This window comes from Ahaetulla prasina, chromosome 1 (assembly GCF_028640845.1).
Source record: "Ahaetulla prasina isolate Xishuangbanna chromosome 1, ASM2864084v1, whole genome shotgun sequence".
Classification (NCBI taxonomy): domain Eukaryota; kingdom Metazoa; phylum Chordata; class Lepidosauria; order Squamata; family Colubridae; genus Ahaetulla; species Ahaetulla prasina.
The window spans coordinates 88,354,104-88,369,151 of record NC_080539.1 but is presented as its reverse complement, the minus strand read 5'-3'; the positions used below and the strand labels follow the sequence as shown (position 1 = coordinate 88,369,151).

The 15,048-nt window shown below is 36.6% G+C and overlaps 1 protein-coding gene across 1 annotated transcript in view; it reads right to left on the bottom strand.

Annotated features, from left to right (window-relative positions):
- The window catches only part of RPS6KA2 (ribosomal protein S6 kinase A2), a 170,299-nt gene that overhangs the window by 29,403 nt on the left and 125,848 nt on the right, over positions 1-15,048 (bottom strand). Inside the window, exons 11-13 of the mRNA XM_058167946.1 lie at positions 11,797-11,861; positions 4,368-4,470; positions 2,366-2,496 (exon numbers count right to left, since the gene is read on the bottom strand). Of these exons, the coding sequence (XP_058023929.1) occupies positions 2,366-2,496; positions 4,368-4,470; positions 11,797-11,861 (299 nt within the window). The remainder of the gene's footprint in view (positions 1-2,365; positions 2,497-4,367; positions 4,471-11,796; positions 11,862-15,048) is intronic.

Sequence of the window (15,048 nt, the reverse complement as noted above, 5' to 3'; positions counted from 1 at the left end):
AAAGGTGTTAGTCACATCACTGATATACTTGTGGGTAATGTAATGTCTGAACAATTTCCCTTCAGTGGATATAAATCTTATTCAGGTCTCATTTAGCGGATCACTTTCTGGTACTGAAATAGGGTAATTCTCTTTTCCACATTATGAAATATTTCATGCTGGAAACATGAGAAATTGACACATGTATATGTTATTTTTAATAATTTAGATAGTACTGATATTACTAATGTTTTATATTTTACTGTAGGTATCATCAATTCTTAAGCTCCTAGAATATAATTGTAGTGGATTAAGGGAACTCTATATTTGCTGGGTAACTCAGGATTTCAAATATTCTCAAAACACAGTTACAGTTTTTTCTAGTATGAAGCAGGGGAGGGGATTCAGATGGAAATGAAATTAGCACTTTGTTTGAACTCATTCAGTCTTTTGTTAGAGGCCTGAAGGAAAACAGCCTCTTAAAATAAATCTGAAGCCACTCGGTCCAATGTCTGGAAAACTCTGGAAGACTGGGGTATCTAAAGATACATGTTTGATAGATTTGTGAGGATATTCTTTTAAGTAGCAGTTTATTCTATCTGGGATCACTTCATGTCTGGTTCTGTTCTCTGCCTCCCTGTTTCTTTCTCTATTTTCTCAGTCTATTTACACATTAGTGTTATCTTTGATTTGAAACTAAACGGCAATGATACTGTTCTCTCAAATCCTTACTTTGCTGCCGTTATGAAGAAAAAAATTTTTTCTTGTTTATTCTAATTTAATTTATAATCAGCCCATACTCCAAAACTGCTTGAGCAACTACTGTATTTTTTGGAGTATAAGACGCACTGGAGTATAAGACGCACCTTAGTTTTGGGGGAGGAAAATAAAAAAAAAGCTGATTGGCAGGTGGATTGGCCTCCTGGAATACCGCCAATCAGCTGTTCCAGAGGTGAATTTTAGCAACAGGTTCCTTGGTTGTGAGCTCTGTGCCTTGCTTTTTTTCCCCCCTGCCTCTGAAACTCTGTTTCAGAAAAAACTTTTTTCTGCCTCTGAAAGCCTCCAAAACAGAACTTCAGAAAAAAAGCCCCTGAAGCTCTGTTTGGGAACTTCTTTTCTGAAGCTCTGTTTGGGGGCTTCTTTTCCGAAGCTTCTTTCAGCCTCTGAAACCTCCATTTGAGAAGCTGTGTGGGCTACATTCGGAGTATAAAACGCACCAAGATTTTCACTCTCTTTTTTGGGGGGAAAAGGTGCATCTTATACTCCAAAAATACTGTACTTGCCAGGAAGAATCTTTTTCACCTGGATAAACAGCCACACAACTTGAGCAGAGAAGATCCTAGGGAGAATTCTAGGAAGTTGGGGTGGGTGGGGGGAGCAGGATAATGATACACCTTCCTCTTCTTTCTTACTGCTACCATCTTACATCATAAGAACTTAAATTATAAAAGAATATGTAACAAATAGAAGATTATTATCCTACTTTTTTAATACAGAAAGCTGTCACGGAAGCTAGCATAGTTAAAAACAGATACTGAAAAACACATTCAACCAATTCAAATGACTAAAAGCCTTAAATTATTTCTTAGAAATAGAAAGAGTAATTTTATTTGACTTAATGCTTGGAGAAAAAGTACGAGTAGTGACAATATGTGTTTTGCTATGTAGAAGAGAGCAATGATTTTTACTACAAATCCCACAGTCTGTTGTTGCCATTACTCCTTCCTGTGCTATCTAAAATATCTGGAGAATATTAAATGTTGCACAAGCAAAAGGAATAGCAGGAGAAGTACAATAAAGTACTGGTGAACTATGAAAGTGCTTTTTTGGGTGTCCCTGCTTATGTATTTAGGACTGAATTTAAAGGACTGAATCTGACATTTTTTGTAAATGGGGTTTCTACAGATTATAACAATTTTGAACTCTTACAATAAAACATCAATTTAATAGATTCTATTTAGTAGGCTTCAGATGCAATGAATATTTCTACTGAGACATTACCTGAAATAGTGAACATTCAGATAATATAAGAATTTGCTCATAAATACATAGCCAAACTAAGAAATTCACTTCCATAAGATGCTGACGATACCAACAAAAGGTGATTATTATTTATTAAATTTATATCACATCTTTCCTCCATGAATTCAAAGTGAAATACATAATCTTCCAATGTTAGTCTATAACAAGCCTATGAGATAGAGAGTGAATTAAGAAAAAAAGACTAGCTCAAAGTCACCCCAGTGTATTTCCTTAGAAGACTTGAATCTGGGTTAGACAGACAATTTTTCTAATCCTAGCTGTTTTTCTTAATGTTCTTTATGCTACGGTAATGCATCCAAATGAAGTGAAAGAGGTATAAACAGCTATACAGCCAAGTTCATACCTGGACAATTGGATGAACTGCAACTTTATGTGGTTCTTGCTGTACAGGTTCCTGCCCCAAACTGGATGCCACAAAGCTGAATCCTCTGAAGAGATGGTGAGCATTGGCACTTGGAGGGACACCTGGGGAATCTGAAGAAGAGAGATGACTCAAGGAACAGGGCATCTGGAGATTCCAATCGTTTCTCTATTATTCACTATTATTTTCCCTAGCAATGTTATAAAGAAGCAATTTGCACGCTAGAAACCAGCCATGCTATTCTCAACATGGAGTTATGCACCTTTCTCCATTTGAAATATCTTCCCAATCTTTGCTTCAACATAAAGCTGCATCAGAATTTCCAGAGCGACAGCTCTGAATGGACTGAGACAGTATGACCAGCTGTTAAAAAAGAGAATTAAGAGGAGCCAAATGACTCTCTGCCAAGAAGAGCCTTTAAAGTAGGGGTCTCCAAACTTGGCAACTTTAAGACTTGTGGACTTCAACTCCCGTTCTGGCTGGGGAATTCTAGGAGTTAAAGTTGCCAAGATTGGACACCCCTACTTTAAACTACTAAACTTCTTAATAATTAGTTAATTAAATATAATATATCATTAAGTGTTAAATTTGTACCCTATGACTAACATTGAGTGTTGTAAGTGTTGTACCTTGATGAAGGTATCTTTTCTTTTATGTACAATGAGAGCATATGCACCAAGACAAATTCCTTGTGTCTCCAATCACACTTGGCCAATAAAAAAATGTTCTATTCTATTCTATTCTATTCTATTCTGTTCTATTCTATTCTATTCTATTCTATTCTATTCTATTCTATTCTATTCTATTCTATTCATTAGTTAATTAATTAATAATAAACTACTTAATAATTAGTAGTAATAAACTACTAAAAACAGACTACCCATACTTTTATTTATTTTTTTAGCAGCAAACTGCACAACTGCTTGTACAATTCTTTGCATGCAAAGCCCATCTGAGGATCTCTGGCAGTGCAGAATTTAAATGTAAAAGCATTTTCCAGTAGGTTATACATGAGAGAATTAATGGGAAGCAACTGTGTTGAACCCGAGAGAGTCCTTCCAGAAGGACCACTCCAAGTGCTATCCAGAAACATTAGGGAGAAATTGTGGAAAATACTATACAGTATTTTAATTCTAATACTCTAATTGAGCCACACCATAAAATTCCAACAGTGAGTCTATGTGAGTACAAGGTAATAGATTCTTCTGGAAGTGACAGCAAATCATCAAGTCATAGCGATCACTTCCAAAGGATTAGTACTGTGTTGTTTCTACCTATCCTATCTAGTGAAGCAGAAAGGGCATACCCCGAGTCATGTCTGCCAAGAAGTGTCAAACTGACCGCCTAGGAAGGCAGACTTTCTTATTGTGGCATCTGCCCTCTGGAGTATCATTCTTCTGGAGATGGAATGGCCTTTGTGCCCTGGAGACATGGTTGTATGCCTGAGTTTGGGGCCTCGATGCATGAGAGAGCCTGTCTCCTGCTTATATTGATTGCTATTTGTGCTTTGTAATTATTGACTGTTGCGAGTCTTATGTTTTTAAATATTTTTATTATTTGAAACTTGTAAACCATCCAGAGGTAATATTAACCAGTGGTGAAATCCAAATTATTTTACTACCGGTTCTGTGGGTGTGGCTTGGTGGGGTGGGGTGGGGTGGTTTGGTGGGCTTGGCAGGGGAAGGATATTGCAAAATCTCCATTCCCACCCTATTCTGGGGCCAGCCAGAGGTGGTATTTGCCGGTTCTCCGAACTGCTCAAAATTTCCGCTGCCGGTTCTCCAGAACCTGTAAGAGCCTGCTGGATTTCACTCCTGATATTAACCCACCCATTTGAGATGAGTGGTTATACAAATGGAAGGAAGGGAGGGAGGGACAGCATGGTAAGTAATTCTTAAATTCTAGATATAATATGGATAGTTTTGCTTGAAAGGTTTTAAAAACAGATGTAAAAATAATACTGATATGCTTTCTTGTTAAGTACCTGTTGGAGTCCGTGATGTGAATTCAGGATCAAAATGGAAAGTATCCTCTGGCCGACCCACTGCAGGTTTAAAGGGTGGTTTGATTTCTCTTCTGTACAGTTTCTATATAAGAGCAAAGCAAAACAGAGGTTAATTCTCTTGCCACAAAGGACTAGCTGTAAGCCAAATAATTAATAAGCAATAAGTTAAAATAAAATAAATTGATTAAAATAATAGTTTTCAAAGCAGAAAGCTGCTTAAAGGAACAGAAATCAAGAAAAACGCTCTCTATGCTCGCTGCATTCTGACGAGGGGAAATACGTTTCATGTTTAATCCAGGGGAAGGGAGAAATTGAGAAGCATCACCCAAGAGAAAGTGCGAGGCTGCAATATTTTCCTCACTTAGGCTAAGTTTCCATGACAATCAATTAGACTTATTTTCCTTGCGGCAATATAGGTCTGTGCTTTTCAGAAGTTTTAACTGCACATTAAAATATATCTGCAGATATTATGAAAGTATTTGAAAAACAATAGCCTGATTTTTATTAATATAGTACATTCAGTACAGGACAGAGGGGAGCCTTTCCACAGAAGCAAAGTGTGCTCAGCATATTCTGTCTTTAGTGACATTTTCATAGGCTGTAATTTGAAAACGATAATGCAGATGCCCAGTTATCAACTATTAAAATAATAAAATAATGCATTTGTTTATTGTCTGACCTAAATGTGAGCTCATTACATATCAGTAGGTTTGATCTCTGGTTTTTAAACATATAAGTCCATTGCTTATGAATCCTAATTCTAAAGTCAGGCTATTCTGTTGTTATCCATCACTTTGAGCTGAATACATATTATGTAAAGAAACATAGAGATGGTAAAATATGGTATTTATTTAGGCACTTTGCACACTGATATGTGCAATACAAATTATACATTTCAGTAACAGAGAACTGTTTGGCACAAAAGTTGAAATATTACATTGGAAGTTATCTTTGAATATCTGAGAATCCACCATTTACTAATGTGTTTTTCTTTCACAGATTCTCATATTAAACCAGAACTACATATTATCAGGGTTTTCAACTGTATCAAGTCCTCTTGGAAGAAATTTATTCAGTTGTGGTATCTATGGTGAGGATATATCAGATACACGTCAAAATAACGATAATAAAATTTCAATTTAAAACAATTTTAAGTGGCATTGTAGCATTATTTCTCCCTAAGATTTTCATCGTAACTGTTTTATTAGCTTTGACAAATAGCAATAGCAATAACACTTAGATTTATATACTGCTTCATAGTGCTTTACAGCCCTCTCTAAGTGGTTTACAGAATCAGCACACTGCCCCCAACCATCTGCGTCTTCATTTTACCCACCTCGGAAGGATGGAAGGCTGAGTCAACCTTGAGCTGGTGAGATTTAAACTGCCAAACTGCAGCTAGCAGTCAGCTGAAGTAGCCTGCAATATTGCACTCTAACCACTGCGCCACCTCAGCTCTTAGATTTGGATTTGAAATACTGCCTTCATGCACACATTTCTTTACAAAATCTTTATTTTTTTGTTCTAAGGGTCCAACATCCTTACTGTAGGAGTTCCCTGCAAGTTTAAGGGGCTATTAGCACTTGCTGTGCTGTGATTTGAATGAACACACTACGGAAGAAAATAAGGAAGTCCCTAAGCATCCCATACTGAGCAATATCCTTCCTCATGAAGCCAAGAACACCTGATGTAACTCAACTTTAGCTTTATATAAAAGCAGAGAGAGACAGTCATATCCACAACCTTGGTATGCACCTGGTAATCATCCTCAAAGGAAATTCATTTCAGTTAAATCAAAGAATATATAGTCATTTCCTGGCCTGAATGCCCTGATGGAAATGAATGAGAACAGCAAGGTTGCACCTGCTGCTGGTATGTATTGGGTGGGAAGGGTATATTGATCAGGACTTGTTTACAAGGAACTCAAGGCGTATATTTCTATGGAAACAGATCCTATGCTTGCAATCTCTATTTTCCATTTTTGCAAGCTATTCTGGAGAGGCAGTTCCTTTGCACACATCCTAAACAGGATATGGAAGCTGAACTCAAGGCAGCAGCACATCCTTACGCTACCAACAGAAGAGAATGTATGTACCTCAGGGTTGACGTGTGGAGTCCTTAGTGCTCTCTGAGCTTGGTTGTTTGCTTGCAGAAATTCCACTACCCAACTAGGTAACATCTTCGGTGCTGGAAGGGAGCAGGGTTTGTTTTCTGTTTATATACAATAGCTTGCCCTGCCATTGTTTCCCCTTGGTAATTCTTTGATTAGGGTGTTGATTACTATTTGTTCCATTTGGTAGTTCCTTGATTAGGACATTGGTACTGCTTGATTGTCTGATGTTCATCCCGGTGATAATGCCTGCTAGGTATCAATTGCTAGAGAGGAGTTGTTCTCACCTATTTGCTTCCTTTTTCCCTTTTTTATTGACTCTTTTGAATGGCGTGTAAATATTACATGTCTATTGATGGTTAACAGCATCCCCAACATTCTCACTAACACTGACAGGACAAGCGACTGTATATAAATAGAGAGCAAACCTCACTTCCTTCTACCACTAAAGATGTTATCTAGTCAAGTAACAAAACAACAACAAAGCTCAGAAAGCACCCGGGACTCCACACCCTTATGCTCTTTTCCCCCATGTATTCATTTCCGTCCTGTTTAAATGTGTGCATTCTGCTAATGGCATCAATGAAGACGAAGCTGATCTTCAGGTGCCTTCCAGAAATAGAAAGATAGTGACTCATAGCAATTAAAATAGGCTTCATATAATAAAGGATTTTCATGAACAATACTCTTGCCACGAACTTAGGCACACACCCCCCCCCTCACCACATACATACTGCAATATGCAGGCGCAGAGATAAATTCCCTTCTAAAATATTATCTTTGGACTTTTTGTATCATCAAAATTGTTCGGTCGATAGATGCTAAATAAAGACGATTTTTGTTGTGAAAGATTTTCCTCTTAATAAGCATAAATTGTTTCTGTCATTAATTTAGGTTTATAAAAGCTGGACAAAACTTCCATTCTCCCTTAAAATCTTTGTTCCAGATGTAGCAAATACAAGAACATAGAATAGAATAGAATTATTGGCCAAGTGTGATTGGACACACAAGGAATTTGTCTTGGTGCATATGCTCTCAGTGTACATAAAAGAAAAGATACGTTCATCAAGGTACAACATTTACAACACAATTGATGGTCAATATATCAATATAAATCATAAGGATTGCCAGCAACAAGTTATAGTCATACAGTCATAAGTGGAAAGAGATTGGTGATGGGAACTATGAACTATGAATAAGGTTTTATTAAATATTAGGGTTATGCAGTGCTTCAAATTCTGTCTCCAAAAATCTGTTTTGGACCATACACATCACATCAATTATGCCATTTCTGCTGCCTTGCAACCCCAGGAAAAGATACAGCTGCTTTTAAATGCTGTAGAAGTCCTTTGCACTTTCAAGCACCTTTGGGAGATCAAAACCAAAGTCCAGCACAACCTGATGGAATTGAATAACTCATATCCTATGCTGGAGCCAGAGATCCTAAAACAAGAGGAAAAATAAAGGATGTAGTGAAAGTGCTGTGGGTAGACAATGCTGTCTGTGGACCAGTATCTATCACCTCTGCAGTCTCCACCACAAAGTCTTCTGGCTTACTTCTTTGCTTTGTTCCTTCTGTAGCTTCCATAAAAAACTGTTTCACAATCATGGAGTTTTGAGCTGAATTGCATTAGGCAATAGTATTTTTCTCAGCTGCCACCTGGTTTTCTGAGTTACTTGAATTCTGCAAATATGATAGGAATGTTACAGACTTCTCTCTCTTGGTGTCTGCTTGGTGTCAGTGGGTCAGTGCCACCACACCCCATCTGATGAGCTCTAGTAGAATTTTGGAGGATGCTGTGAGCAGATTGATTTAAAAACAGCACAACCAAATCTGATCCTCCATTAATCGCAGTACCTGTTTCACAAATAATCATGGGTTCTGGTGTAATATGAACATAAGGTACCTGAATTAAAGCCTATCAAAACGTTATTTGTTTCCTTACAGGAAAGAATACACGTTTTGCTGTTTAAATGTGAATTGTCTAATTAGTTGTCCATTTTATATACTATAGCTAATCCTCAACTAATGAGAATCGCACAGGATTATTTTAATTCTCAAACAATGTCTCAAATATGTTTCTTAGAATAATAGAAATGCTACAGCATGATGAGGGCAATTAAAAAATTGCCTCTTTTCTTCTAACTATTTCATGAAAATGTGTTTAATACTTTAGGACATATCCAACAGTGATAGTAAGGAAATATTTCTCCTTAATCAAAAATATCATTATTCATAGCTTGACTCTTTAGGATTGACTCATACCAAATTTTGTGAGGGATTCATCAATGCATGCCAAGCTTCTGATTAAGGCATAAGGTCATATTTGACCTTTTCCATAACAATAGTGACCAGGACAAACCAAGCACTTTTACTGGCTCCAGTCTTCTTTATTAATACTTTTCTTTTTCTATTCATGAAGAAGAGCTGTCTTTTTAGCAGCTGGAAACATCGTTATAAGATGGCTAGAACTAGTTTCAGAACTCGTGCTGGTACATATTCTGAAAATTATAAAGTCAAGTGATTTTCTGCTTTTTAAATGCATTGTTAAAACTGTATCAAAATCCTTCTCCTCAAAGTAGGGCACAAACCTATGTGATGCTGCTTTGCTTCCTACTAAAATTCTATCAGGATTTGTGAAGGTTCAATTAGAAAGTAGTTAGATTGAACTGCTGAGTCATTCTGATGTGTTGAACTGAATACGTTCACATCGATTAAGTGATGAGTTGAACTTTTGCGCAAGCATGAACAGACTTTTAAAGAAATCAATAATTTGAATAGATTTAGAAATTCAGATTGTGGCCCATTCATATGTCCTAATTTTGATGCCTCTGCCCTTAGTATTACAGATTCTATATCAGTTTTTCCTCCAGAAAGGAAATATAATGAGGCAATTTGGATCAGACAATAGCACTATAAGTTTTATTGGATGAAGGAAGTGCATTTAGAGAAAGGAAAGTGGCATAAAGAAGGAGACATGCCTACTTTTATATCCAGCCCTGCCATTGCTAAGTCTCACAAGATTATACCTTCCAAGGAAACTTAGTTCTCAATATTATTATTATTAAATATTATTAACTGGCACTGATGATTGATACGGGTTGCTGCCAGCATCCTAGATATCGACCAAGTATCTTCTTAAAATGTATGATGTTCCGTATAGCGCAGTTTTTTGCAGTTCCACTGGTGTTATTGCAGGAAGCTCTAATTTCTTGATGTATTTTGTAAAATTCTTGAACATGATGCCAAGTGCCCCGATGACAATGGATATCACTGTTATATGTTTCATCCATAATCATATAGTTTCGATAGCCAGATTGTGATATTTCGTGACTTTTTCTAGTTCTTTTTCTTTGACTCCTGGTACAGTGATATCAATAAATTGTATGCTTTGGTTTTCGATGACTGTGATATCTGGCATGTTGTGTTCTAAATGATGATCCATCTGTATTCAAAAGTCACACAAGATCTTCACCTTCTCATTTTGACAACTTTTTCCACTTTGTGTTCCCATGACTTTTCGGATACAGGTAAATCATATTTTTTACATAATGACCAGTGGATTAATTTAGCAACTCGGTCGTGTCTAGTTTTGAAATCAGTTTGCGTGACTTTGCTGCATTCACATATTAAATGTGAAATCGTTTCAACTTTGTCATTGCAAAGTTGGCAGTTTGAATTGTCAGTGGATTTTTGTATCTTCGCTTTCATGGCATTAGTTTGTAGTGCTTGTTCTTGAGCAGCGAGTATTAAACCTTCCATTTCTTTCTTGATGGTTCCCATCTTAAGCAATGCCCATGTCAAGTTGTTATTACATTTTCCTTCAATGTTTTTCAAGTGCTGTCCATGCAGAGCTTTGGTTTTCTATCCATTTAATCTGTCATCTAGCTGTTTTTCCTGATATTCTGCCTTTGTTTCTTTTGCTTTAATAATGTTCTCTATTTTCACAGCCTGCAGCAATTTTTCTGTACTTCGGTTCATATAGTCATTCAGACTTCGCTTTTCTTCTTCTACGGTTTGATGGGTTGCAATAGCTCTCTGCCACCTATTCTTCTTGGCAGATATAGCCTATCGACGTCACTTCATGGATGTAAAGCATGGTACATATTCAAAAATTTACGTTTTCCGATTGTTGTTGTTGCTATTTTGAACAGGCATTCACATTTTGCAGTCTCATGCCACTCACTTTATACTGTATCTGTCATATATTCCATGGCAGAACAGTACACCAGTAGTACAATGCCTACTTTTGCATAAGGTATCTCAGAGACAGACAGCCTTTAGGGATTAGGAGCCTATCTGACATTATGAAACCATATAGCAGACATTCATAAAATGGCTTCCAAAGTTTGGAGAAGTGTACAAACAAAATGGCCTATGTCTTCCTACAGTGCCTTATATCTTTTTCCTTCCATGAAGAAATCTAAGAGAAAGACAGAACAGCTATCCAGTGTTTTCAGATTGTTTGCACCACTGATATTCTTCCAGTCACAAAGAACAACATCCTTTCTAAAACTTGTGGTATAAAAGCAATAGCAGACTCTGGTAATCCTATTGAGTAGGTGCTCCAATGAAAAATTCTTAGCAGGGATCAATAGATAAGGAAAGAACCAGGTTATGGTTGCCTATGACTCTTTGGCCTAGATTACGTACTGTTGCCCTTTCATTAGCTCCATAGTTGACCCAGACTATAAATTGTTTATAGTCTGGGTCAACTATAAAGCAACCATTTAATGATGCTTGCTTAGAAAGCCATGTGTCCTCAGCCTCTTTGGTTACCATTTAGCGGCACAATCTTTCTTTTGTATTCTTTACTTTATCACCAAATAGCTTTAATGGGGTCCCTAAGTAACTTAGTCTTCCCTAGCTCCATGCCCTCCAGATGGATAAGGTATCAGTTTATCTGAATGTCCTGCAGGCTGGAAATTTAGAATCTGACATATCCAGTGCAGAGGTCTCCAAATTGGCAACTCTAATACTTTTGGACTTCAACTTCCAGAATTCTTCAGTCAGTCATGTTCTGCCATTTCCCCATGCTGGCTGTGGCATTCTGGGAGCTGAAGTCCACAAGTTTTAAAGTTGCCAAGTTTGGAGATCTCTGATCTAGAAGATCTCAAATTATGCCCAGAAAAGACTTTTGCTGCTACTGAATTGCTTACTCGTGTTACTTGGAATGGGAAAAAATTGTTTAGAATACTGAAATTGGGTTGCTGTTTGCTCAGTAGAACTTTTAAATGAACTGCATGATTGATTGATTAATCATATTATACAATATATCAGTTGAGTAAACTACTCACATTCCAGTCAATGGTAGCAAAAAAGGGATGACGTTTAATTTCTTCAACTCCATCAAGGCCAGCACCTGCCAAGGTAATGAAAAGAAGACACAGAGGGTGTCAAACCACAAGGTTTCTTCTGAGTTTGTCTTTTATAACTCCCAATCAAGAGAGTAGCAGAAACAAGACTAGAGGCTTTGGGAATGTTGAAATTGTTGAATTATTGTAAATTGTTGCATTGAATTATTACAGTTAATTTCCTCTAAGTAGTAAAGCAAAATATTATAATCATTGAATTACTGACTGGTTACTTAGTTAGAATGTGAGAATATATTAATATGTTGATATAGACAAAACAGATAACAGATAAATTAAGGGAGGGAGTAGTTCTATGGGGAGCCTAATTTAAATTCACACATCAAGTTACAAAGCTCAGTGGATAAAGAGTTTAAACCATCTCATAGCACATTCTGCATTTACAGTAAATGGATAAAATGGAGTGTTACTAGTGTCCCAATATACAAAGCGTTGCCCTTCTCAAAGTACAAACAGCTCATTTGCTTAATACATAAACAAATACGTATCTACTCCTCATTTTAATATTCAAGCTATTAAAATATTTAAGAACACATTTCATTTTAGACTCTCGAAAAACCAAATTAAAATAGCTCCATAATTTTAAAATGTTTGTGTTTTTTTAATAGAATTGCATCTGCCTTGTGATTACTTGTTTTGCAGTTTATAGAAGATATTGATATAATAAAATATTGAAGATATTTCCTTCAGTACAGTACAGGAAATTTGCACAATTCCAGACATGCATTAGAAGTCCCATAATTCTCAGATTGGGCACTTCTGCCTTTTCTGAGCAGAAGAGAAGTTTGAAGAACTTCAATCTCTTCCAATCTATTTATGCCTCTCTTCTTCACTTCAGCTTGTTTAATTCCTTTGAGTCAGCATTTTTTAAAGCAGCAACAGGTGCTCAAAAATCATAAGCAACTTGGATTTAACGGAGCCATATATTTAACAGTAGCATCTGTTATCCTAATGGAGAAGAGCACCTACAGTAAAAGAAAGATTATGCAGCAGTTTATACAGGCTGAGCCTGTGAACTACTGAGCATTTTGTTCAAGCAATTTCCATTTTCTTGAGTGGCATTTAAAAAATACTTGCAATGGACAATCAAAGCAGTTGTTTGGAAGCATATTGTGCCTTTCATAATATTGTCCCTTTCCTTTGGGATGTTTGTATTTTCTCGGGAAGAGCCTGGTTGGTTAAAAGCCAATCAATAAATGGCTGTGCAGACTATGTCCAGCAACTAGACAAAATATGTTCTCTACGTTTGTTCGATTGATGCTCAGAAATGGCTTTCGTGTAGTCTTTGCTCATCATCTGCTAGTGAGAGATCATTGAATATATAGATCCTATTGGTTTTATCTTGAGTGTGGCTGTCTCTTGTAGAATAGAATAGAACAGAACGGAATGGAATGGAATAATGGAATGGAATAGACTAGATTAGAGGAAGATTTAAAAGTTGAGAGAGACTGGAGATTATTGTTTATTTATTAAATTTATATGCTGTCCGTCTCCCTCTGAAAAATGACTCTGGACAGCATCTTTGTTGTTTTTAGCCTTTGACTAATTAAACATTCTGAGCAAAAAGCAACAAGTATAAAAATTCCATGTGTGCTCAAATCTTTCACCTAGATTCCCCTTCTAAATTTGCTTGGCCTCCATTCTCATAATTCTCAGCAAGCTTGGCCATAAAAAGGACCAATTGGCACAGTTTTTCCGTCACAAAGAGTAAAGGAATAAAAATTTCTTTTAATTTACAAATTTATTTAAATGTATACATTTATTTTATTTCAATTTACAAATTTAAATTAAGGTTTGGGAAATAAGTCTAACAGACTTTGTCTCGAAAAGCTCTTATCTGGTACCCATGAAGTCTTCTGTGCCCCATAATAAATTCTTTCCATAGCAATAGTTCGTCTGTCCTTCCTGATTTTATAATAAATGTAAATAATATAAAGCAGGCATACTGCAAATCAAAGTAGTAGCATCCATTTTCATACTTATTTTCAAGAATATCTCTGGGTTCTACAAGCTTTCTTAGAATATACTAAGAAACAGGCACAGTCAAATATTTACTACGAAAAGAGCTGCTTGGTCAGAAAACAGGCAAAGATATTTGAGGACATCTTGAATGTAAGTGAGATGAGATACTAGAGAGAGTTGTAGGTAGCATTCTGTTAAACTTTTTTTATGCTCCCCCATGCAAACATTTTTTTTTTAATTTACATTTACATCCCGCCCTTCTCCGAAGACTCAGGGTGGCTTACATTGTGTAAGGCAATAGTTTCATCCTATTTGTATATTTATATACAAAGTCAACTTATTGCACCCCCAACAATCTGGGTCCTCATTTTACCTACCTTATAAAGGATGGAAGGCTGAGTCAACCTTGGGCCTGGTGGGACTAGAACCTGCAGTAATTGCAGGCAGCTGTGTTTTAATAACAGGCTTCTTACACCCTTGAGCCACACCGCGGCCCATTTTGTGAAGGTAGAACAACCTCAAAGCTATTTTGCAAGATCACCCTCAATATGTTTACAAATTTCCAAGAGTCCCTATAGACCAAAAGGCTGGGGACCCTGGTCTTGGTAATCCAAGTTCATAGTAGACAAGAGAGAATGTAGTAGACAAGAGACCATTCTTGAATCACAACTTTCAATCTTGTCAACAATGCAATAGGATCGTACATTTCAATATTTTTTCCATATCTCTCTCTCTGTGTTTCCCTAAGTGCCTCAGGGAAAATACAAAAACAATGCTTTTTTAAAAAGTGACATAGCCTATAGGTAGTACTCAAGAGAGCCAGGGGAATTATCTCATTTGGATTGAAGCAATTAGGCAAAGGATGGGTTAATTGCTCTTGGACTTTTTCAGTTCTGAGTCTTTTTTCAATCGGTTTTAAGGAAACTTGTGCTTCCCTTAATTTCTCACACCAATTGAGAGACATGCAGTTTATAAATAATGTCAGAAATGCAAACTAACGTATCTAAAACACATTGCAGCTATACATCTTCCACCTAAATATGCATCTTTCTTCTCTTTTGTACTGCTATTTCTAGCAAAAACTTTCAGAGTTAAGCAGCAGCAAAAAGAAAGAAAATCCAAGGCAGTTGTTTTCTCTTCCATGCATTATTACATGGAAGACGTATAGCTCAGCCAGATGGTCATGAAATGAGCTGTCAAGAGTCCCGATAACAA